Below are 24,858 nucleotides of genomic sequence, written 5' to 3'. Positions count from 1 at the left end.
GTAGGCTTCTATGATGCCTGTATTAACTAAGATCAAAGAATTGACCAACAAAGGAGGAAGAATTAGCAATCAGAACAGAAACCAAGTGGTGCAAGACTTGATAGCAATGTAGGAGGTTGCATTGTGCAGCAGTTGACATTTCCAAACCATCTTCAAGGACAGTCTGACTCACAGAGTATTTTGGAAAACACCAATGCATGAATGACAGCAGTTAAGTTTATTGCACCACAGGAGACACAGTATCTCATGGGTGTCAAACTCAAGGCCCAGGAGCTGAACCTGGCCTGCCGTGTGCATAGAACTGGCCTGCAGGACCACCTTGGAAATTGCCAAAAAAGGCCTGCAGTGCCTCTGCCAGTTAAAACTGCCCTCCCAAGCTCTGTTTTCACTGGCAGAGGGTTGCAGGAGGCTGCTGCAGCTGAAAATGGAGCTTGGGAGCCTGTTTTTGCTGGCAGAGTGCTCGGGCCACCACAGGTGCCCCCAACATGAGTAATGTGGAGCTGACCATGCCCCCTGACCACGCCCCCCAAGGTCAAACAGGTCAAACACAACTTGAGTTTGACACCTCTGCAGTATCTGAATCAGCTAAAGCTGATAGAAAGGCTTGAGGACAACAGCAGGCCCTGAAAATCCAGGAGCTATGAACTGGGTCCTTTGATGGAATAGAAGACCATCCAGAGTAGCTGTTTCTTCAGCCAGTCTTCCTTTATCCTTTAACAGCTTTAACAGATTAACAGAGTTGGAAGGGACCTTGTAGGTCATCTAGTCCAGCCCTGCCCAAGCAGGAGATTCTACACCATTTCTGACAGATGGCAGTCCAGTCTCTTCTTGAAAGCTTCCGGTGATGAAGCTGTTCACAGTGTCCATCTATTATTCCTTGTCTGGCCTTCGGGTGCTTTGGAGAATAGTCTGACCCCCTCCTCTCCTTAACAATGAATAGGTGCAAACATAGTAGACTATGATTTCTTTAAGTTGCCATTTGTTGAATAAATGAAAATAGGCTAGGTAAACAACAATGTATATGCTCACCCAAGCCAACACAAAACAAATTATTTTGTAGTATAATGCAATGCTTGAACCGAGCCTTTGTTTTATTTGGACAGCACTTTAATTAAATTGCTCTCATTAATGAATGGGACTTTGCACAAAAGAAGCTCGCAGCTTCCCCTAGATCGGATGAAAGGGAGACATAGAGATGGGAATCTTGGGACATAAATCTAAATCAAATGCCAACATTTCCAATGACCCATTCAAGGGATTTTGTGATTGTATTAACAAGTGTTGGAGTTAATAGAGAACCAGAATTATTCCCTGGGGAAGAGCATTCCAGCATTGGTTTCAGAAAGTGACTCATGGTGGAAGCACTGTTCTAAGCTTGGCCCAAGGATGTGTAACTATTGGCCCTGGGGATGAACATGGTACTCAGCCTAATTTCTAAAGCCCTCTGAAAACAATCACATCAACTTCTCTTTTTGCCAGAGAAGAGACAGGCTTTTTTTGCCAGAGGTCTAGACTGATCATTTGCAGATTGTTTCTGAAATTAGGCTAAGTGCTGCATGCATCCCCATAAATAAAGTAAATAAATGGGGGAATAGAAAAACAGATCAAGAGAGAAAAAACAATAACAGATATGACAGAAAGTGGATGGCCAAGAAAGGGAAAAAGGGCTGGTATATCCCATTCTTTTACTTTTTCTTTCTTATCTTTCGGCGACTAGCTCTGCCTAAAACTATCTTTGGCTTAACATGCAGCTCTGGCAAATAATTCTTAACACCGATGGAACGCAGTGGAGAGAATGTCTACAGTCCAGCTGTAGTCAACCCCAAAGAGCAAAGGTTTCAGTTTGCTCATTTTGACTGCAATAACAACAACTGAGCATATTGACCCAAGCAAGGAGGAGGAACAGCATATGTTTTTCCATTCACACTGATCCTTGTTTTCCTTACCTAGGAAAAGGCAACTGCTTTAAGAAAACAATCTGTGCCGTTGTTTTAAGGATTCCCAGCATGGAGAAAACTGAGGGCACCCAAGTGGACAGACAATTGAGTTCATACCTCAAGGCCTCCATTCTGCTTATACTGAAGAAAAGCATTGGTAGTGCCACTCTTGGCCAGGCGTATTCGGGCCAGGCGAACTTTCTGTAAAGGGAGAAACAGAAAACCATTTGTGGAATGTCACAGATAATTGAGCTCCCCGTGTCTGTAGTCTCCTCCTCCTCCTCCTCCTCCTCCTCCTCCTCCCAAATCTACCTGCTGAGCCCGTCGTTTATCTGCACGCTGGTTCTGGTGGTAGATACGGCTGAAGTTGGAAACGATGACAGGTACAGGAAGGGCGATGACCAGCACCCCACTTAGAGAGCAGATGGATCCAAAGATCTTCCCTGCAATGGTGCTTGGAACCATGTCACCATAGCTGCAAGAGATACAACAGTTACTGCAGCCCATAAGCCGTTTCACAGTTGCCAACCTTTCAGATATGCTGAGCTTCCATTCCGATAACCCTTAGGTCATATTCCACTGGATTAAAGGAATTGAAATCCAATGTATCTGGAAGGTTGTTCTTGGCCAGTGTTACAGAAGGCTGGGGAGAAAGTAGCTGACAGTTCAGCAGCATAATCAGGACTTTCAAGTCTGGAATCCAAGATTGTGCAGTCTGCGTCTGTCCTCCCACCACCAAGTAATCAAACTGGCAAATAAGAAATGGACTGCAGTTTTGCCAGCACCAGGTATACTGCAGTTCACTAGGATTGTCATCATTCACGTAAACATCTTCCCTTCTCTTCATCGTTAGAAAAATAAATCTTTACAATAGGCAGTATTACCTCTACTCCTCTCTCTATATTGCCTTTCTGATGAAAACAACAGGGCTTACTCCAAAGTCAGTGAGTAGGTACCACTACCGAAGACAGGCTCATTGCCTTATCAAGGGAGCCTACATACAATAGGATCATTACATTCAGATTCACAATCAATAATCAGGCTGAGTATAAATGTAGATGGGTGGGGGGAATCAAGAGAGTGTGTGTGTATGTGTGTGTGTGTGAGAGAGAGAGAGAGAGAAGGCGGGAGGGAGGGAAGGAGGGAGAGAGAGAGAGAGAGAGGGAGGGCAGGGGGAGAGAAATTTTGGATGGGATGCTGAATTTTTCATTGACCCCTCTAGCACACTGTGAAGAGCAGCTTGATGTAAAAAAAAATCAAGCAAATGAAAAGATCTTGATCTTTGATTTCCATGCTGTGAAAATGCTAAGTTGTGTGACAAGCTGCTATTAAGGACCCAGGAGGATGACTAAATAATAGTGGTGGCATATCTACTAGATAGCTTGGGTTGTGTGTGCTGCATAAGGATTATGTAAGCACAAGACTGGAATTTTTGATTCATATAAACTTGAACTTTCTTTGACCAGCATGAACTTCCAATATGTTTCTGTTAAAGATTCTTTTTTTGTTATTCATTTCAATTGTACCAGTCAATTCTATTACCATATGTAGTTTTTGAAAATAATTGCTTAAATATCCATACTAATTATGTGAGTTTTAAGTATATTTTACAAAAAGGAATGATTAAATTTGTATTACAAGAATGTTATTTATGGTTTAATCATATATTTAAATGTTTTTTTTAACAATGACTAAATTTACAATATCTAAGTGGCATTCTAATAGTTATTCAGATAATAGCTTTTAGGCTGAGAAGCTAAAGAGGAATGACCCTGGTTAATAGTTGGATGAGATTCCACCAATATACCTGTTCTAACCCAAACCAAATTCCAAGGAAACAAACACGAAACAGAGGTAACAGCAAAACCTTTTAATGATTCTTTACGAATTCCGTTCCTTCACAGTTAAAAGGCTGTTTCCAAACAAATTGTCTCTGATAAGACCGAGCCTTGCCAAAGTTGTGCAAAGCTGTCAAGAATACTAGATTACTAAGAAATATTTCAAACACAAAGAGTCTCCAAACACCAACCAAGATACTCTGAACGTCCACCAGACTTGAGTACAAAACTTATTTGCTTCCTGCAAAGAACTCCGGTTTCTCAGCTGGCTTTTATCTCTTAAGGGAGGGGCCATTACCTTGCAGCCTTCCTCCCGAGTCGCCCATGCTGCTGCAGCTGCTCTTTCCTTCGAGCAGCCCTGCGTGCACGTGCACTGGGCACAGGCTCCTCGGGGACCTCTTCATCACTGATGCCAGCCTCCACAATCTCTGAAGGCATCATGCCACTCCCTGGTAGTCCTGGCCCCATCCCTGCATCACACGCAGACCCTTCATCTGAGTCCTCGCTCTCCAAGACCTCAGCTGTCTGCACCTGCTGCCGGCGAACCACAACAATACCAGAAGTTGGAAAAAACATCTTCAAAGAAGACAATGGTTGATCACTTTCATATCGTTACTGGGAAGTGGAACCACTGGTGTTGTAGAAGGATGATTAGGAATTCCATCTTTTTTATATACAGTAAAGAATTTTTTTTACTTGTAAAGTGAGTAGAAAAACAATCTCTCCCAATCTGGTGCCTTCCAAATGCGTTGGCTTTCCATTCCCATCATTTCCATTCAGCATGCAAAATAGGGATGATGGAAGCTGGAATCCAACACATCTAGTGGAATTGATCGCAAAAGTTAGTATGAAATTATCTGATCCTCAATTTGTGTCTACATCAATAGACTCATGTCAATGAGAAGAAAACAAAGACATATGAAGACAACCACCCCCCACAAAAAAACCTCAGCCACTTTCACTGGCCACTAAAAATCAGAATGGATCAAGGTAATAAAATGGTATTTGCTTTAGGAAGAAGCAGGATTTGCAGTATAGATTGATGAGGTTTTGAATGACTTTTTTAAATATTCAGTCCCAAAAGAAGCTTCATGCAGCCAAATGAAACCAATAAGTATGCTTAGAACTAGTAAGAATATTATATGACTCAATGTATAAATTTCACCATTTTACCAACTCTAATCCTACTGCTACAGAAGATTTAAATGTCCAGCCTGGTTCTTCAATAGTGAAAGTAATGAATGTTTCATTTCATGATTGTCCAACACATTTTGAAACTGATCTTCCCTCCCCCTAAAAACGTATCTCTCTGTATATAAGTCTGGTGAAAAGTACCTCATCCTTGCATCCTCCATATAGCTGGGATGAAATATTATAATTCCCACCTAATGGCTACAATAATTTAATTGATTAAACTTGTATGCCACCCAACTCTCAATGACTTTGGGCTATGATGAAGGATGATGCTGGGAATGGTATCCTACATCTGGAGGACACTGGACTTGGAAAGGAACCCTGATACATCACTTAAATCAGTTCAAAGAATATTAACCCATCAAATATAGGCAGACACATTTCATATAATAAAAAGTTTGCTATTTTTCAAGCATCAATCTCTTTCCACTCCCACTCCCTTTTATCCACCAGCATCAGGCTTTAAACTCTTCCCCTCTTTTTCTTCAACATATCTTTCTAAATACCTAATGATCCAGAGAGATAAATTCCCCACCCACTATTCCCACACACATACCCCAGTGTTTCTGGCAGTATGGCTTCATGGTTGAGCTGGACATCTTCCCATGTCATCTTGGTCCCAAAATTCTGTAGGTGGAACTGGCTCCTCCTCATCTTTCTTGTGTGTCCTCCTCCCCAAGGATACCACCTAGCTGTCATTTCCAGCCCACAATGGAGCAAACTCTATGAAACCAGTTGACTTAAGGACTGGGAATCTATGGCACCTGTCAGAGAACAGCAGGTTCCAAGAATTACGGCCTTAATAACTCTTTAGTTCTATTCTGATGAATGGGCCCTTGGGAGACCATTAATAGGACCACTGCTGAGGAAAGAAAGAGGGGAAGCAGGTAATTGAATATTAAGACTGAGCAGAGACCAGAAGGAAGGAAGGTATGAACAAACGGGGGTCAGATATTTTATCCAACTCAGCATTGCTTTCTCCCAATGACTTCCAGAACTTCCCTGTACGTGCACATTTTAGTTGGGTTAAAGAATGTAGGGTGGGGTATGGTGGGGGGTCACTAAATTTTACAGCTCTGAATCCAAGGGCCTTGTAGTTAAATATAGGCAGTTTAAATACAAAATATATAGGCATGCTATTAGAAAAAGAGTCCCTGCTCGTTTCCAGCATACATTGTGACTTACTGGAGAAGATCAAGGACAGTATTGAAACACTCTAACTCAAGCTATGCATACAAGCTGAACAATTTCTGCCTGGTACTGAGTTAAACACTGAGTTAAACATATATTTCTGTAAATTTTAATGCATGCTTACAATTTATGTCCAATTGTGTACAGGTTCAGAGAAGAAGCAGTGAATATGGGAAATGCCAAAATCTGGGTACTCTTTCAATCAGATTTTCTTTGATAAAAATGACAGCTTCCAAATATCGTTCACTGGAATACAAATTTGAGCAGGATGCCAAATATTTGCATGCAACTATGCTACACTCTTCTACAATTTTATGTACTAATCAGTCAGACAGCTCTGGTGTTCCTGGGAGGTCCCATCTAGCTTCATATTGTTCTCAGTAGCAATTAAGAATTATATTCCTTTTTTTTATCCAGAGATGGACTATCTTTTGAAATTCCGACACAGAATGCTTGCCATGGTAAAGTGGTGGTTCCTTGAGAAGGTATGTATGTATGTATGTATGTATGTATGTATGTATGTATGTATGTATTAATTAATATACCATGTATGGTCCCCAAACTCAAGGTGACTCTGGGCAGCTCAGAAATAAGCATCACTGAATCTAATCTTTTGTCTGGTCTCCAACTGTCTCTTATTAGGGAAGATTGTTGAGAAGGTTACAGGTCTGAAATTCCATAGGACCCTGGAGGAAGCAGATTATCTGGATTCCTTTCAGTTGCATTTTAGGACGGATTATAGTACTGAGATAGTACTGATCATGCTTGTTGTTGATCTCTGGTGGGCTTAGGATAGGGGTAGTGTATCACCCTGTCCTCGCTTGCTCTTTTAGCAGTGTTCAATACCATTGATCATAGCTTATTTATTTATTCATTAGATTTATATGGCTGCCCATCTCACATAAAGTGACTTTGGGTGGCTAACACAATAAAAATATCAATACAAAACAAAATGCAATTAATAAAGCTGTATCAAATAGGAAAAAAATGATCACTGAGGGTAAATCAGTCAACAAATTCATGTAACTTATGAGCTCAATCTGCTGACCACCATGTCTGACAGACAAGCTGGGTCTTAAGAGGTTTGCAGAAGGCCAGCAGGCGTACTTAGGGGGTGGGGGAAGCATAATTTACCATAGTTCTTCTTCCAAGGCCAGTTCCACTCAGCTGTGTCTGCTCCTGAGCTCCTCCATTTTATTATGTCTCAGGGCTTGACTCTCTCCCTCCTTCTAATATCTACATGAAACTATTGGGTGAAATTGTTAGCCTGGAGCAGTGGTGGGATTCAAATTTTTTTTTACTACTGGTTCTGTGGGCGTGGCTTGGTGGGCATGGCATGGCCTGGTGGGTGTAGCTTGGGGGGCGTGGCAGTGGAAGGATATTGTAAAATCTCAATTCCCTCCCCACTCCAGGGGAAGGTTACTTCAAAATCCCATTCCCCCACCCCACCCCACTAACCTGCTTTCCAGCTCCGTTCTCCTGTGCAGGGCAACAAAAGAAGACCCAGCCGATCAGCTGGGACTCGAGAGACAGAAAATAGATGTGGGCAGGGCCAGTAAGAGGTGATATTTGCCGGTTCTCCAAACTACTCAAAATTTCCACTCGTTCTCCAGAACTGGTAAGAACCTGCTAAATACCACCTCTGGTTTAGAGTTATCAAAGGTACTATCTATAAATTCATGAAAATTAGTTCATTTCTGCCCTAGGCCACCCATTCCTTGGGATTCTGGGCATGCAGAGTTTGTGTTCAATTTTTATGACAGACAAAACTGGTTCACGGGACAGCCCCTGGGGCTATTAACTCTATGTCAGCTTTAAAATTCAGCTGCCACATTTTTTAAAGAGAGTTGGAGGAGTTGAAAAGTTCAAGGTTATTCTGTATGTTGTATTAAGAAATTCCAGTGGCAGTTAATTGGTTCTTGTGATTTATGATGTGTAGAAGTGGGAGCAGAGAAGGGAGGAGAGAAAGTGGATTCTGTGTAATGCGCGAAAATAATTTCACTTGGGAAATTGCCTTTGACATGCCAGATCTGTTTCTAAATAAATCAATTGGAGAGAAATGTCTCGGATAAATTGATATCATGGATACTTTCTGGATGCCTTACATTTATTTCCCAAGTTAAACTTTTATTTTTTGAAGGGACTTGGCTGATACCCCGGAGTTCTTTTTCCTGAGATGGAGAATTATCAACAATCAGCCAAAGTTGGAGATATTCAAGGGGGGTAGTATGGGGGCGCTCCCTCCGGAACATTAATTGAATCTGCAAGCCTTTGTTTTGAGGAGATGATAGAAGCTTTCAGAATGACAGTAGAGGAAAGAGGTTTGGGAGCTATACCGAAGCGTTTCAACTCAAGAAGTTGTTAAAACCCAGAGGTAACCCAGCTGGTTGAAGAGAAATCTTTCTTGAGCCCAGGCAGATTGCTATTCTGTCTGATTGGAAGAAGGAGACCAAACTAGATCTCAGGGGAGCTTACTACTGGGTCCGCATCAAAGAAGGAGATGAGTGGAAAACTGCTTTTAACTGCCCTCTGGGTAGCTTCCAATTCAAAGTCATGCCTTTCGGACTTCAGGGGGCTCCTGCAGTGTTTTTGCAGCTCATCAATGAGGTGCTACACCCACACGTTTTCCGGGGGATCCTCGTGTACTTGGGTGACATCCTTATCTTCAGCGAAAGCATGGAAGAACATGTTCAATTGGTCCAACAAGTTCTAGAAAAACTTCTAGACGCCAAATTATATGTGAAACTCTCAAAATGCGAATTCCACAAAGAGTCGTTGGACTACTTAGGCTACCGAATATCCAATCTTTGGATTGAAATGGACCCCGGAAAGGTGAAAGCTGTGCTGGACTGGCAACCCCGCAGAACCCGAAAACAACTTCAAAGTTTCTTGGGTTTTGCTGACTTCTATAGACAATTCATTCCATCCTTTGCTGAAGTTGCCCTCCCGTTGATGGAGCTATTAAAAACGGGCCCATCGCCCACCAAACCAAAGCCAAGTCAACCCCTGGCTTGGACTATGGACTGTCAGAAAGCTTTCGAGGCCTTAAAACACCTCTTTGCAGCTGAGCCCATCCTCCCACACCCAGACGTGACCAAGCCTTTTATTGTCCAAATGGATGCAAGTGATGTAGTGGTGGCAGCCATTTGCTGCAAAAGGACTCTCAAGGCCGACTGATGCATTGCACTTATGTGTCCAAAAAGCTGACAGACACAGAGCGAAGGTGGGCGATCTGGGAGAAAGAAGCATTTGCACGTACGATGGGCTTTGTTGACTTGGAGGCATTTTCTAGAAGGGGTGCCAGAAGCCTAAAGACCCCTAGGAGATTATTGCCCAAACAAATCCACTGGGCCCAATATTTCAAGCGATTCAACTTTAACATTAAATATATCCCCAGAGGGAAAAATGTACTGGTGGACGCTCTGTCCAGAAAACCTCAGTTTGACAGCTGAGAGGAAATAGTACAAGCCTTAATTTCAGATGCTCAATCGGTAGGCCAAGTGACCACTCAAGCCCAAGCCAACCACAACCCCAAACACCTGGAAAATAAGCTGACTACAGAATTGAAAATGGCCCTATTGACTGACCCTTAGTTCCTGGACCATCAAACCGAGTTGACAATGAATGATGGACTAGCTTGGAAAGGGACTAAGCTTTATGTACCCACAACCCTAAGACTACTGGTACTAAAGCGTAGTCACGACTCCCAGCTGGGAGGCCACTTTGGAGTCCTAAAAACCCTACATTTACTGAGAAGACAGTTCTGGTGGCCAAAAATGAAACTTGATGTCGAGGACTACGTAAAAAGTTGCTCAATTTGTGCCACAATGAAAAACAAAATTGGAAAACCCCCTAACCTCCTGCAACAAGTTGCTGAACCAACCTAACCTTGAGAAGAGATTGCAATGGACTTTATTGTTGAATTACCTAAGAGTGAAGGGAATACGATCATTTGGACTATAATTGACTTATTCTCTAAACAGGCCCATTTTATAGCCTGCAAAAAAACTTGCAAAGCTGTTCATGAAACATATCTATAGACTACATGGAGTACCTCGTAGAATAATATCAGACAGAGGGGTACAATTTACCGCAAAATTTTGGAGGGAGTTTCTGAAATCCATTGGTTCCTCTCAAGGGTTATCCTCAGCTTTCCATCCTGCTTGTAATGGAGCAGCGGAGAGGGCTAACACCATGATTGAACAATACATTAGATGCTATGTAAATTATCAACAAGAAAATTGGGCTGAGTTATTACCTTTTGCAGAGGTTGCTTACAATAATGCAGTACATAGCAGCACGGGATTAACTCCATTCCAAATCAACACTGGAATGGATTTTGTCCCAATGCCAGAGTTACCTAGACAACCTCCCTCATCCATGTCCCTAACAGAATGGATGAACTCATTAAAGAAAGGATGGGAAGATACAAAAAAAGCTTTGACCGAAGCTGCAAAAAATTATAAAAAACAGGTGGATAAACATAGATTCCTTCAACCGCCTTTTAAAGTAGGGGACAAAGTATATTTGTCGACCAAGTATCTTAGGTTGAAACTGCTCAGTAAGAAGCTGGGTCCAAAATTCTTGGGTCTGTTCCCAATTTCAAAGATAATCAATCCGGTCACTGTCCAATTAAGTCTTCCTCAAATATTGAGGAAAATTCATCCAGTATTCCATTGTAGTTTACTAAAACCAGCTACTACATAAATGATAAGACCATCTCCAATCGCTCCCCCTAAACTGTTAATGGTACAGGGGGAAACACATTATGAAATTCAAAAAATTCTCAATTCTAGATTACACTGTGGCCGATTGCAATATTTGGTCTTACCCTCTCTCGGATGCTAGTTGGGTAAAGAGTTGGGATGTTCATGCTGATCAATTGGTTAACCAATTCCATGAGGATTTTCCCCACAAACTGAAAGCTCCTCATGGGGCAGGGGGGAGAGGGGGTTAAGGAAAATGTGTTAACTCCTGTATCTGGTTTTTTTTCCCTTTCTTTTAGGAGGAGGAGTTTTCAAGGGGGGACGCCTGTCAGCTTTAAAATTCAGCTGCCACATTTTTTTAAGAGAGTTGGAGGAGTTGAAAAGTTCAAGGTTATTCTGTATGTCATATTAAGAAATTCCAGTGGCAGTTACTTGGTTCTCGTAATTTATGAAGTATAGAAGTGGGAGGAGAGAAGGGAGGAGAGAAGGTGGATTCTGTGTAATGCGCAAAAATAATTTCACTTGGGAAATTGCCTTTGACATGCCAGATCTGTTTCTAAATAAATAAATAGGACAGAAATGTCTCGGAGTGATTGATATCATGGATACTTTCTGGATGCCTTACACTCTAAATCTGAATTGTCCTGAACAGTGATGTTGTAGTGAAAAAATTGCTTCACACAGCCTCCTTTCTGTGTCTCAGGCCTGAGGAAAAATTGTCTTTTATGGAGTCAGAATCGCTCTTATATTGATTATACCTTTAGTTTAGTTTAGTTTGATTGTATTTTTATCTATTCTATTGGATCCCAGGGACTGAGAACTGGATTATAATTAGTGCTAGATTTAGAGCATCAAGCCTATCTTCCATTCCTTCCTGGTGCCCTGTTTCATACTGCTCCTCTCCCACAATTGGTTGCTGCCCCTAGCTGCTGCTATCGCAATTATTTATATTAGCCCTTGAACTTCCATCTTTATGCATTTTTAAAAACCCAGATAATAATTAGAATCTTTGCTTTATTACAAAAGAGCAAACTTTTTCATCCTTGCCTATGAGAACTGTTTCGCTATGGCTGTCCTCTGATCTCAAGTTTATTTATATATTTATCTAACTTGCATTCCCTATAAATGCGTTAGCTAACCTGAATTCTTACTAGCACTCAGCAAACCAGGGCCAAGTTTATCCTGACTAATAAACTAATACTAAACTAAAATCTAATACTATAGGATCCTATTGCAAAAATAAGAGACTTATTAACTAAAAAGTAAATAAGAAAACCCTTGACAACAATATCCCTCTGCCACCAATTTTTTACTTCACCGTATTTTACATTCTCCTCACAAAATTCTAGCATCTGATGATAAGTTAGCCATTTATGTTTGCCTATTATTTCTCATCTATAAAATGCTCCTTGTGCTGAAAACCACGTAGATGTTTTTGGGCACAATCTGGGTTTGTATCTATTTTATATTCTCAATATGGCACATTTAACATACTAATTCTTAAAATCCACATTAATCTTGACCTTGTAATACCTGAAATATCCATGCCACCCAAATCTCAGGTCATGTCCTTCTCATTTTTCTTCCTTGAAAAATAAAGTTCTGTTTTGTAAAGGTTGTAAAAGTTCCTCCTTAAATCATTTATAATAAATATGTTAATACTATGTGGTTCTGGCACCTTTCTTGATTTAATTTTCTTTATAACTTCAGAAACTTCCTTGATTTTTATAGGTGAGGCATCTGGCACTTCGAAAAAAGTATTTATGGTTTTGAACATTGTACAACTGAGTTTGAAATAGAATTAGTACAAATGTTGAATATATAATTATTAAAATGTATAAACTTTTATTGAAATTTGATACAGAAGAACAGGTGAAAGAATGTATGATAATAAACTGAGCTAAATTTTTTGTCATAATATATAGATGGAACAATGGAAAAATATATGGCTGAAAGTATTGAAATTTACACAAGGTTATAAATAGAATTTTCATAAAATGATGTACCATTGGTAAATCACCAGAGAAATTGTCTAGAATGTTACAAAGACAAATTTATGCTAGAACGAGAAGGGAAATTTTATGTTTGGATTCACAGACAGATTTAAACAAATGTATATTGTTTAAAATCAGAAGATTTGATTGAGTCTCAGACCTGGCAATCTGCCACTCACCTGCCCACCTGTACATACTTAGCTTGCAAGCTATACAAAAACAGGCCAGATTTGGCCTGAGGGCCACAGTTTGCCGACTTCTGATTAGAGAGATACAGCTTCCCTATCCTATAAAGTTTAATAAGTCTTTTAAAAAATAACTAAGCATAATTTCTTGCTTTGTATTAGTTGATTTCAAGCAGTCTTTGTTTAGTGACTGCCTCATTTAGTGACCATCTGCAGTTACGATGGTAATGAAAAAGTGACTTTGTGACTTTTACGGTCTTTCCCAGGTCCATAAAACAAGGGAAAGCTGAAGTATAAGTATAGAAGAAAATGTACCTAATTTAAAATATTTTGAAAAATATGACTTTACTTAACAATCTCTTGACCAGCTTGGAGGTCCTAATTGTGGACAATAAATGAAAACTACCTATAGTATAGGTGCTAGCAAAACCCATGCAGAACTAAATCAAACCATATCCGCAGAAAATAGAAATTGTTTGCATGAAAAAAAAAAACACCTTGGCACCCATTTTTGAAAAGTTCCAGCACAGGACATCTTTTGAATCAGTTGCCTGTGAAGAACCTGTGGCTCTCTAGGGAGGATTTTGTTCACTTGAAGTTAACTGTGGCAGAAACATGACCTTGCAACCTCTTTTTTCTGCTCTTAAAATCGCCATCATCTGCTCACCAGCTCAGCCATGAGATAGCATTAGGTCCAGTGGTGGGTTCCTAATTTTTTTCCTACTGGTCCTATGAGCAGTTCTATGCTTGCACAGGGTTCAAAGACCAACCTCTGTCCGAACGCTGGTGAGTGAGCTGAGCTGTGTTTTAGCTCAGCTGAGGCAGGCAATACGCTCCGCCGCGCGAATCAGCTGAGGTAAAAAACAAGGGAATATTGGAGAGCTAATGGCAGGGGTGGGTGGGTGAGACCAATCAGAGGTGGTATTTGCCGGTTCTCCAAACTAGTCAAAATTTCCACTACTGGTACGCCAGAACCTATCCGAACTGGCTGAATACCACCTCTGATTAGGTCCCCTGTAGCTGCCCAGTTTTCAAGTACAGTAGTGCTTCCTCCTTCTCCCAAACCATGTTTTACCATGGATACAGTGAACAAGCGTCACCCAAAATACTATTAGCAGCAAAGTGAAGTCATCTCTAATACATGCAATCCATGTGGCGTCCATTGGCCACATTAGACTGATATGGATACGCCCCCGTGTTCTCTCTGACTGTTCGGCACAGGGCCATTCTCTTTTTGGCATTGGGAAAATGCAGTTGTTTCAAAACAGCTTCTTCCTTGTACTCAACAGATTGGAAATCTGGATTAATCTGAACAGTGATTGACCAACAGCAGGGTTAATACTCTCCTGAAATAATATGAAAGTTATGTTCAAAAAGAACCTGTTTGTTTATTTATTTAGCTTATGGCATGCTGAGCTTACTGAGGTCATGCAGTCACTGATGTACAAATTTAGTTTAAATAAAACATCAGGATAGATAGATAGATAGATAGATAGATAGATAGATAGATAGATAGATAGATAGATAGATGCAGACAATATAGGAGACAAAATATTAAATTAAGATTAAACCATAATAAAATAGTCATAATATGGAGCCATAGATTTGCAATGGGATAGATGTTATAATTTAATATCTGAGGAAGCTAACCATCTAACTGCTTCTAATATGGCTGTGCTAAGATTATCCCAAGTGCCTTGAAATTTCCTGAGGAGACATTCTTGAACTATATGTGTTATTGTTTGTCTAGTGTATCACAGGCACATTGCGGTGTCTCTGTCATCTCCATTTAAAGAGCTTTGCCTTAGTTATGGCATGGCCTGTAATGATTCTATTCAGGTGGCTGCATATTTTTCAGGGCAACTGCCTTCCTGAACGTGGTTTTGTTGGATCTATGCGATCTGTTCAGTGGTGGTTATTAAAAGTCACCCATCTTAATAGCCATTGTTCATCTAGATAGTAAGACTGTGGCATGTTATCCCAAAGCAGATTCCTAGACTTAAGCTTGGTGAGAGGTAAAAAGCCTAATATTTTATGTATTGGAAGATCTCTAGGAGTCAAGGACATGTTTTTTATTTGACTCTCGAACTGTCAAAAAGAACCTATGAACATATTTATGCAAAAACATGCCACATATTGCCAGATGTTTAACTCCAATAAACTAGCTGTGGAAATTCATCTCCTTTCCAAGACCAGCCCCTGGACCATGTTAAAGGGGAGAGACAAACAAAGCTGAGAAAATGCACCAAATCCTATTCTTATTTGTACTGTATGCTGTAAATACAGGCACTACCACAGACAGGGGTGGGATCCTACCTGCATAACAACCGGTTTGGTGAGTGTGCATGTGCACAGTATTTGCAAAACATCTTCTCCTGCAAGCAATACCATCTCCTGCTGACGCGCGGCACTCAGCTGTGTCACGCAAAGCAACTAAGGTAAGAATAAAGGACAGCCTAGAGCCCAGGAGGGTGGGTAAGCCCAGCCGAAGAAAAGGTTCAGTGTCAGCTGCTCTTCAGAGCCACCAGTTCTATAGAACCAGGCTGAACTGATAGAATCCCACCCGACCACAGAGATCAATTTTATGTTACTGTAGCTTTCTACTAGCACAGGCAGAGGTGGACAGCACTTGGATGGAGCTATAAAGTTTATTCCCACCTGCATTGTATGGACAGGTGCTACCTGTCGACTGTCTTGAATCCCCATTATTCAGCTTTGCTGCAAGACCTCGGGCTCCAGTTTTAGGAAAGAAAGAGAAATGCTTGTCTTTCATTCTAGTTCCTGATCCTCATATCAGAGGCAGATAAGAGAATATGGGAGGCTGGTCAGAGTGTTGATGGAGACAACAGCCATGCTGCTGGAGTTGAGGACGCTTGGGTAGGATAGATACCTTCTTGGTGCATGAAAATATGCACACTTCTGAGTATTGTTAGTATTCCCTTCCTCCTTTGCACATCCCCCTTCCTATTTCTTAACAGGCACCTTTTGTTTCTCTCCTTCTACATTTAAAAGCAGTTGGGAGCCCTGCAGAACAAATCAGCCATTGTCTGTGGTGTCTTCACTTGTCCAGAGAGACTTTGAGGAAGGAGGAGGGACAGAGAAAGAAGTGGGAGGTGGCAATATCTCTGATGATTTTTAATATTATGTAGGTACTGAGATTAGAACCCCAAGAGTCAAGATTGGACCAAGATCTGTGCCCAATAATTTAGTCTTAGTAGCACCAATCTGTTAAAGTCTTTTAGGTCAGAAGTCAATTTTTCTAATTCCGTGTATAAATTTCCAGGAAAAAAAAAATGCAGCTTTTTCCTACCTTCTATTTAGTAATTTCCTTCCATTTTTTCCATCTTTCCTATCTTAGTATCTACATTAGTTGGTGAAGAAGGACTATATCAAGAGTGGAGAATGCGAGGTAAAGGAGTATTCTGATTCAGCTAAACGTTTTAAAATAAATGGAAAATCTGCTGCCAATCTATCTCGTGGAACAACTGAGCAATGTATTTGTACTGCAGTTTCAAAGGTACCCAACCTGAAGGATCAGATTGAAAGTAAAATGAACTCTTTCGTGTGTTGCAACAGATTAAGAAGGAACCATTTCATCAACTATGCAATGAAGAAGGGAGACTTTTTCAAAAACATCCTCATCAGTGCTGCAGAGCATATATAATAGAAGTCCTTTAGAATCCATATTTTTATTCATGTCTCCCCTCCTTGCCCACATTTATAACTCTCATAGCTACTGAGTAAGTTTGATAATATATAGGCAAGTCCTTGACAACATCTTAGGATTTGAAGAGGCTATTGAGAATCAGCAGTTGATGCAGACCAAGGCCCTAGTGGTGAGGTTATATGTAATTGCTTAACATTAGCACTCATGATCAGCACAGATGCAGGCATACAGCTTGATTCTCATCAATTTTCCTTGGAATAAAGCCCCACTTTACTCAATGGGGGCTTCCTTTCCAGAAAATGCACAGAGGGCTGCAGACTAAGCAAATATACATACGAAGATGCTTACTCGGCAGAACAAGATGTCACAGAGCAGGGCTTTATTTGCATTATCTTGAAAAGATTCTGGGTTTGTTTTAGCACAGATTAGTGCTCTTTATATTTATTGTACACAGCACCTTCAAGTTCATCAGATGAGGGAGCCGAAACCTAGCGCTCTGACCCATTCAAACAGTTCTAAATCAGTTCAGATGCTGCAAATATTTTAAGGCTGTCCAAAAGAAAAGAAAAGGATTAGATGGGGAGAATTGTGGTGGGGATTGTCCTATGTTGAATTTAAACCCATCAGGATACTGGTCAGGAAATGGAGAGTAAGCATACTGGGTTAGGGTACAGTCATATGAAATCTAAGCTTTTCTCTTTCTGTCAGTGGACAAAGACATTCTTATGGAGGCAGGCCTAAGTCGTTTTTCTGTTGAGTTGGGTGGACATTGATAGTTCTTGTTTTTTAAACGATGTTTTCATTAAGTCTTTTAATTTTATTTTTAATTTGCTTGATTTTTGCTTGCTTTCTATTATTTCTAACTGCTTTGACTAATGGAAAGTGCTCTCTCTCTCTTTTTCTCTTTCTGAAACACATCAGATAAATAAAGCTTCACTCACGAATCCGGAAGCCAGAAATTTTTACACTCAGAACCAAACTAGGGTATATGATCAAGTAGAATATATATACCTGTCTATAAAGGGTCAATATTTTGGAAGAGAGAGGCAAAGATGTGCATACATATCTGTATCTTAGATCCCACAATTTGCCTATTCCTCAGGAAGTCTCATGATTCTGAATAAACAAGGCCCTTAGTTCCAGGTAGCAAAGGCAAGTTCTGATGCGTCCAGTCACAACCATACAGATTTGAGTGTACTCAGGCTTCTTGTGTTTGTCCAGGTTCCAGGCCCATTGTGGGACTAATTAAACTTTTCCTAATCTAGTACAACAACTAAAACTTTCAAGTCCTTGTTAGGCCTTTCAAAAGTATCACTTGGTTAGGTGCTAACCCTTGTTCTTATTTCTTGATTGATTGTGCCAGGGTTTCTTCTTTTATTAAAAAAAAAGTTACCTGACAGCATATCAATTCATTCAACTCCAGCCTGAGAACTGTATGTAGCTCCTTGTTCCTGCAATCCCCCCAGAGATGAAATTTGAAAATCACTGGCACTATTTTTTCCATTTAAAAAAACCACAAACAAACAAAATAGATATGCTAAATCTCTAATAGATTTAATTCATCTGTTTTATTTGACAAAGCAGACCTCAAAAATTAGGCTGGAAAGTCTGCTGCTGCTAATATCCTCCATCGACATTATATCCCTTACCAAAACCATTATTTCCTGTTCTGAATAGAGCCAATCTTTTCATAAAGAACATGGAAGAATCAGAATGAAAGAAAAGTGGAAATTATGAAGTCTCTGATCAAGCCAGTCAAGATCTGTGTAATGGTTCTGAATTTACAGCATTTCGAGAAAACATCTAATAGGAACAAATTGTGACATGATACGATGCGCTAATTAAAACAAACTTCATTATCTGGATATGAATAGATATAGTTTGCCTAAGCAGGGGCCTTTGCTCTCCACTCCAGTACAAGGATCTCCCTCCCTGCACTGTTCTCCACCACCATTCCTATTCTGCTTGGCTGAACTCACAGTCAAAATAGAGGTCTGCTGCCATCACATTTAGTTCTGCCCTCTAGAAAAGGACAACAGCCTGAAGGAAGATCGATTTGACCGAAACTGGTCGTCCTTTTTTTTTCTTCAGTGAGCCAGTACAGCACTACCTCTTGGGACAGGGACTGGTGCTAGGAGATTGCAGAAAGCTAAATCGCTTTATATAGGGATATCATTAATCTAACTAAGGTGATCTGCTATCATGTAATAAAATATGCTCAGAAATGACACGACTAATTGAAAGGGAGCAGAAATAAATCAAATAAAGGCTGATTGGAGGAAGAAAGAACCCAAAGGCCATCATCTCAAATGGGAAGAGCCCCAGGGAAGGGGTGGGGGAAAGATGAAGAATCAGCTGGGAAAACAGCACTCTGCCTGGGATCCCCAAACTGCTGTTCCTCACCGGAGGGAAGACGTTAGAAAGGGAAAGGGGACTCCCAGAAGGGATTCCAAAGGGATCTTGGCAGTTTTTATCTCCATGCCCCATAACACTGCCTGCCAATTCCTATGGACCAGATGCTATTCAGAACCTACAGTGGGGAGCAGACCAGGCTCCTGATCAGCTGGTAACCTTCATTTCATGGAAGACTGAAAAATGCGAGATCACAGCATTAATAATAACCTTAAGCAATTCTGTGGGCTTGACAACTCAGTCTGATCAGGGCTCCCTCTTGGATGGAAAACAGACTTACTGCCACCAAATGTCATTAGCTGGTGGTACCCTATCGCATGCTCACTGGCGATGCTGTGGGAGGGAAGGTTTCACAGAGATGAGAAACATCTATAGGAGCGTAAGCAGGGGTGGGATGCTGGGGGTTTGTGGGAGAGCCTCTAGCTAAGATTCTGTGCAGTTTGGAGAACCCCCAAATCCCACTCCTGGCTGGCCCTGCCCACCCCTCCCTGCCCCTCCCAGGAGTCCCCACGTGGCCCGTTTTGGATGCAGGTAAGTGCAGGGTGAGCGCAGAGGCTCAGGGAGGGAGAAAAATGGGCCTCCGGGAAGTCCAGGAAGGGAGAGAGAGCCTCTGGAGCCCGGGGAGGCCGTTTTCTCCTCCAGAGGCCAGGGAGGGCAAACCCCCCCTCCCACCGTGGTGCTGTAGGCAGACTAGGCCACACCCACCATGGCCACCCCATCCGGCAACTTCGCAGAGAACCCGTTAATAAAATTTTTGAAGCCCACTCCTGAGTCTAAGTGTCCTCCTTCTTCATGGGTTCTTCCAAAGGGTCTGATCTGATGTCAGCTGACCCAACCAATGGGAAGAGGCATGAAAGGAAAGCAGCCTCCCCACATTTTACCCTGATTGGTGCAAGGCCAGGAATTCTTGAACATTAAAAGCGTTTCTACTTTAGGTTTCCCTGACAGATTCTTCATAGTGTACTGGCAAAGAATATTCAAAATCCTTGAAATTTATCATCTGGGACACAAACCTGGCAAGAAAGATGATGATGACTGGTATATTTCACATGACAAACTACCCTTAGGCTTTGCGAAAGTCTACCTCACATAAATGACTAAGGCAAGCTTGGAGGTGGGAACTCACCAGACTTGGCTATTAGCCACCATACTCCATCAATTCACTTGTATGCTATCCCATAATACCTTGCTTTAACACTTACAATTCTGTGGTTTTAGAAGACTTCACAAATTTTAAATGCCAAGATCAGTATGAATGATGCCATTGGGGAAAAATAATTTGCATGGCTGATGTATATATGTTATATATACAGCTGGAATGATTAACATTAGATGTTATCTCTTTTACAGATTATACCTTCTGGATTACTGCTCTCCAAACTAAAAATTCCCTGGAATAAATAACAGACCCTATCTTCCTTTCAGGTATAAAAAAATTACAATTTCCAGAATTTCTAACTTTTGACTGAAGGATATGTTGAATAAGAATGCAGGGAGTTGTAGTCCCAACATATCTGAAAGATATCAGATATGGATCAGATCAACATTTAAGATATTATTTCTCTCTTTAAAACATGCTTCTTTTAATAAGATTGTGTCTTAGCCACCAAATCCTCCTTCTTACAAACCAGAAATACATATTAATAATTTGCTCAACAGTCTTTCTTTGTTAGACCCTTTCATTTCATTTCAATTCCTTTCCTGATCTTTGCTATTTTCTTTATAGCTGAAATTGATACTAGGAGCCTTCTGGGCACGAATATGGATTTTTGCTAGCATTTATGTCCTGAGGTATTTACAGACATGAATTTTAATATGAAAAAAAAATGCAAAGGGGAGAATGGAAAGGCTAATATGAAGTTCATGGGGACAAATCAATGAAAGACCTGATCATCAGAGGCAAGCAAATGCTAAATCAGATTTCTGGCACTTTGTAATGATCGGCAAAGATTTTGTAACCCAAATACAACAACAATAACAGTAAAAGAGCTGCTGTAGCCTGCATGATAATGTTTAATTCCATCTGCAAGTCCATCTAGTTTGTGTTTTCCATCTATCATATGGAAATTTATATTGACACAATTTAAAATACTTAAAAGGTCATTACCATAACTGACCTTAGCCAAAAATTTTCCGTCTCAAAGTTGTATTTTTAGATGAGGGAAGAACTGAGAATTTACTATAGGAATCAAATACCCACTGCTCACGAGACAAGCCACTATGAGTATCAAATTCCTCTCCCAAATGATTCTAGACTCTAGCTTTTAATTAAAATCCCCAACATGCTTCAACCCTGGTGCTTCTGGGAATTGCAGTTTAATATCTGGAAGGCCAGAGGTGTAGTTTTAGGCCATGTGTACATACTGTAATGGATTCTAGACATCGCCTTGCTTCAGTCAGTTTCTACTCTTTGAGCCACAATTTTACATTTGTGCTCAACACTAGTAAACTTGGGGATTCTGTAAAACAAAAGAAGGGCTTCTACATGACTGAAATCATGTGAATTCTTTCTCAGGAATGTTCCTTCCTAAATCCTGATGTCTGAGCATGAGCAAAATACAGGTAATCTTCAACTTACCACCACTATCGAGCTCAAAATATCTGCTGTTAAGTGAAACATTTGTTAAGTGAGTTTTGCCCCATTTTATGACCTTTCTTGCCACAGTTGTTAAGTGAATAATTGCAGTTGATAAGTGAGTAACATAGTTGTTCAGTGAATCTGTCTTCCCTGTTGATTTTACTTGTGAAAAGGCCGCCAAGGGTGATCACATGACCTTGGGATACAGGAATGGTCATAAGTATGAACCCGCTGACAAGCACCTGAATTTTGATCACATGATAATGGGGATGCTACAAATGTTGTAAGTTTGAAAAATGGTCATACGTCACTTTTTTCGGTGCCATTGTAACTTTGAATGGTCACTAAATGAACTGTTGTAAGTCAAGGACTACCTGTATAGTCTAAATAGATCAAACAATATGAAGTCAAATGACTATTTTGTGCTGCTGTGACAATTCCTGTTAAGACAGAGAAGTATGAATTTCCCCTAAGTCATTTCTAGGCTCACATTAATACACCTTCCTTCATCTGATTTCTAGGACTACCATTGATCCAGCAGGTTAGAAGTTACAATACAGGTAGTCCTCTCTTACTGACTAATTTCTTAGCAGTTATTCAGACTTACAACAGACCTCCCAAGCGGTGCTTATCAGAGGTGGTATTCAGCAGGTTCTGACCAGTTCTGGAGAACCGGTAGTGGAAATTTTGAGTAGTTTGGAGAACCAGCGAATACCACCTCTGACTGGCCCTGCCTCTCTGCCTCCTGAGTCTCAGTTGATTGGCTGGGTCTTCTTTTGTTGCCCTGCACAGGCGAATGGAGCTGGAAAGCAGGTTAGTGGGGTGGGGAAGGAATGGGGATTTTACAGTAACCTTCCCCTGCCACACCCACCAAGCCATGCCACACCCACCAGGCCATGCCCACAGAACCACTAGTAAATTTTTTTTGAATCCAACCACTGGTTAGGATCTCCAGTTCTGGAGTTCTGATGGCAGCACCCTTCCCCCACATAGTCACATGGTCACATTTCAGGCACTTGACAACTGGTTTTCCTTTACAGCCAGTTGCAGTATTTGGTGGTCATGTGATGAAATTTACAACATTTTTTGAAAGAAACTGGGCTTTTCGGTCTGTTTCCAGCAAAAGACATCTGTAGGAATACATTGACTTGTTTAAGAACTGTGGCATTTATTTAATCACAGCCACAAAAATGTTTGCAAAATCAGGTCAGTCATATGGGTGCTTCAACTTCCAAACATCATGACTTGTGATGGCAATTCCAGGTTCAGGGGTGGGATTCTACCAGTTCGCACCTATTCACTAGGTTGTTAACGTTCTAAGCAGTTCGGAGAACCGCTTGTTAGGAGAAATTACTGGCCTAATCCTGTAAGAAAGGCAGGAAGGAAACATTCTGGTGTTGCTTACAGAAACTGCCTCTCCGTTAACCCTTATTACATTCTTGGCAGGACTAGGCTTCCTATCTCAGGAACGCCTCTGGAGTTTTTTTCCCCTCCTTTGCTGGTACTTTGCTTGTGTGGAGTGACCATTCAAAGTTACAATGGCACTGAAAAAAGTGACTTATGACCATTTTTCACACTTACGACTATTGCAGCATCCCCACAGTCACGAGAGGCCAGGCGAGGAGATGCATGCCTCGATGTGAGTGATATTGAGTTGGCCATGCAGAGCCAGTCACATTACCACCAAGCCATGCCCACCAACCAAGCCACGCCCACTGCCCAAGCCACGCCCACAGAACTGGTTGTTAAAAAAATTGAATCCCACCCCTGTCCAGGTTCCATTATGCTTGTAGGTCAAGGATTCTTATACCTCTTCTAAAGTAAATCTCTTTCTTGAACCTGTGAAATATTTATTTTTCAAATAGTTCCAGGCAGATGAAACCAAAACCCTGCCTATTGCTTTCTAAGCTAAATTTGCCATGGTTCTATATAAGTTGCTAATATTCTTGCTTTGTTAACCCACTTGGTTGATGAAGAGGGCCTTTTTTTACAGAAGTTTCAGAAATTAAAGATTATTTTGTTTATTTTTTCAATAATTGTTAGTGAAAATGTTGATCGCGTAGTAAAAGCAAACACAAACTAAACTCTGTGAGAAAAAGAGAAATCGGAAAGGATAAAAAGTGAAAGGAAACAAAAAAGAAAAATATTTAAAGAAATGACTTCCAATTTTCATCACAAGTATACCAGTAGTACTCAACCTACAACCACAATCAGGAGCAGAATTTCTGTCATTAAACAATGTGTTTGTTATGCAAGAAGTCACATGACTGCATCACTCAGTGAGCCCAGTCCAGGTGCTCCTAGTTGCCATCATTATTCAAGAATCATGGGTCATTAAGTTGAAGAGGTCGCAGATGAAGTGTGTTGGGGTGCTGAAGAGGGTTTCTGCCACACCCACTTGACTTCTGCTATTTTTTTCCCGCTGCTCATGAGATGTGACTTTATGCAAAACACTATTTAGCTGTGCCAGGCCTTCTTCCTGTGGCCACTTGGCACTATTCTCTAAATTGCATACTCCATTTTTTTCTCCAAATTGTGGGGTCCATTCTCACAATCCTTTGGAAATCTTCTGGTCTTTTCCAGGTCTCAGGAAAATGGGTGCACGATTAGGAGAACGGAAGAAGCCCCATTCATGCAACGATTTGGAAGACCCCATTCTCCAAACTGCATACCCTATTTCTTCTCCAAATTATACATGTGGGTAATCTCCCATCCACTCCTTATCTGGAGAGGTTCCACTGAACCTATCTACTTGTGGAGTACCCACTACCCTGTGTCTTTTAGGGAGCGCTTACAATATGAAAGAAATAATAATGACAGTAGATTCAGAAAATGAACTGAACACGTTGAAATTTCACGATTTCTGTGATCCCATCATTGCTTTGTTAAAATGAGTACAAAAGGCTCAAAAGCCATAGAAAGCCATATCATTTATTTAAACTGACTGAAATTTTATAGAATAGCTGCAAAGAACTGTAGAGGAAGCAATGTGGGAATGAATGGCAAATCATCTTGACAAAGTACCACACTGGCATTCTTTGATTATATGACATCTTTTCTTGACCTAGCATAGTCCAGATGTTTGAACCTACAATATCCACTGGCCTCAGTCAGCATAGTAAATGGCCTGAGATTATGGCAGCTGGAGAAAGGCTG

General features: G+C 40.9%; 1 protein-coding gene and 1 long non-coding RNA gene across 2 annotated transcripts in view; one reads left to right on the top strand and one right to left on the bottom strand.

Moving 5' to 3' along the window:
* KCND1 (potassium voltage-gated channel subfamily D member 1) overlaps positions 1–24,858 on the bottom strand; it is a 55,370-nt gene that overhangs the window by 12,640 nt on the left and 17,872 nt on the right. Inside the window, exons 3-4 of the mRNA XM_026711488.2 lie at positions 2,250–2,412; positions 2,055–2,138 (exon numbers count right to left, since the gene is read on the bottom strand). Coding sequence (XP_026567273.1) covers positions 2,055–2,138; positions 2,250–2,412 — 247 coding nt within the window. The remainder of the gene's footprint in view (positions 1–2,054; positions 2,139–2,249; positions 2,413–24,858) is intronic.
* On the top strand, positions 16,417–21,677 carry LOC148127140 (uncharacterized). Its single transcript, XR_015741969.1, has 3 exons — positions 16,417–16,454; positions 20,475–20,549; positions 21,640–21,677. It is a non-coding gene; the product is annotated as an uncharacterized LOC148127140 (long non-coding RNA).

This window comes from Pseudonaja textilis, chromosome 2 (genome assembly GCF_049901715.1).
Source record: "Pseudonaja textilis isolate UNSWEBS1 chromosome 2, rPseTex1.2, whole genome shotgun sequence".
NCBI lineage: Eukaryota > Metazoa > Chordata > Lepidosauria > Squamata > Elapidae > Pseudonaja > Pseudonaja textilis.
Note: the sequence above shows the minus strand (reverse complement) of the source record. Positions and strands in the feature narration are given on the sequence as shown.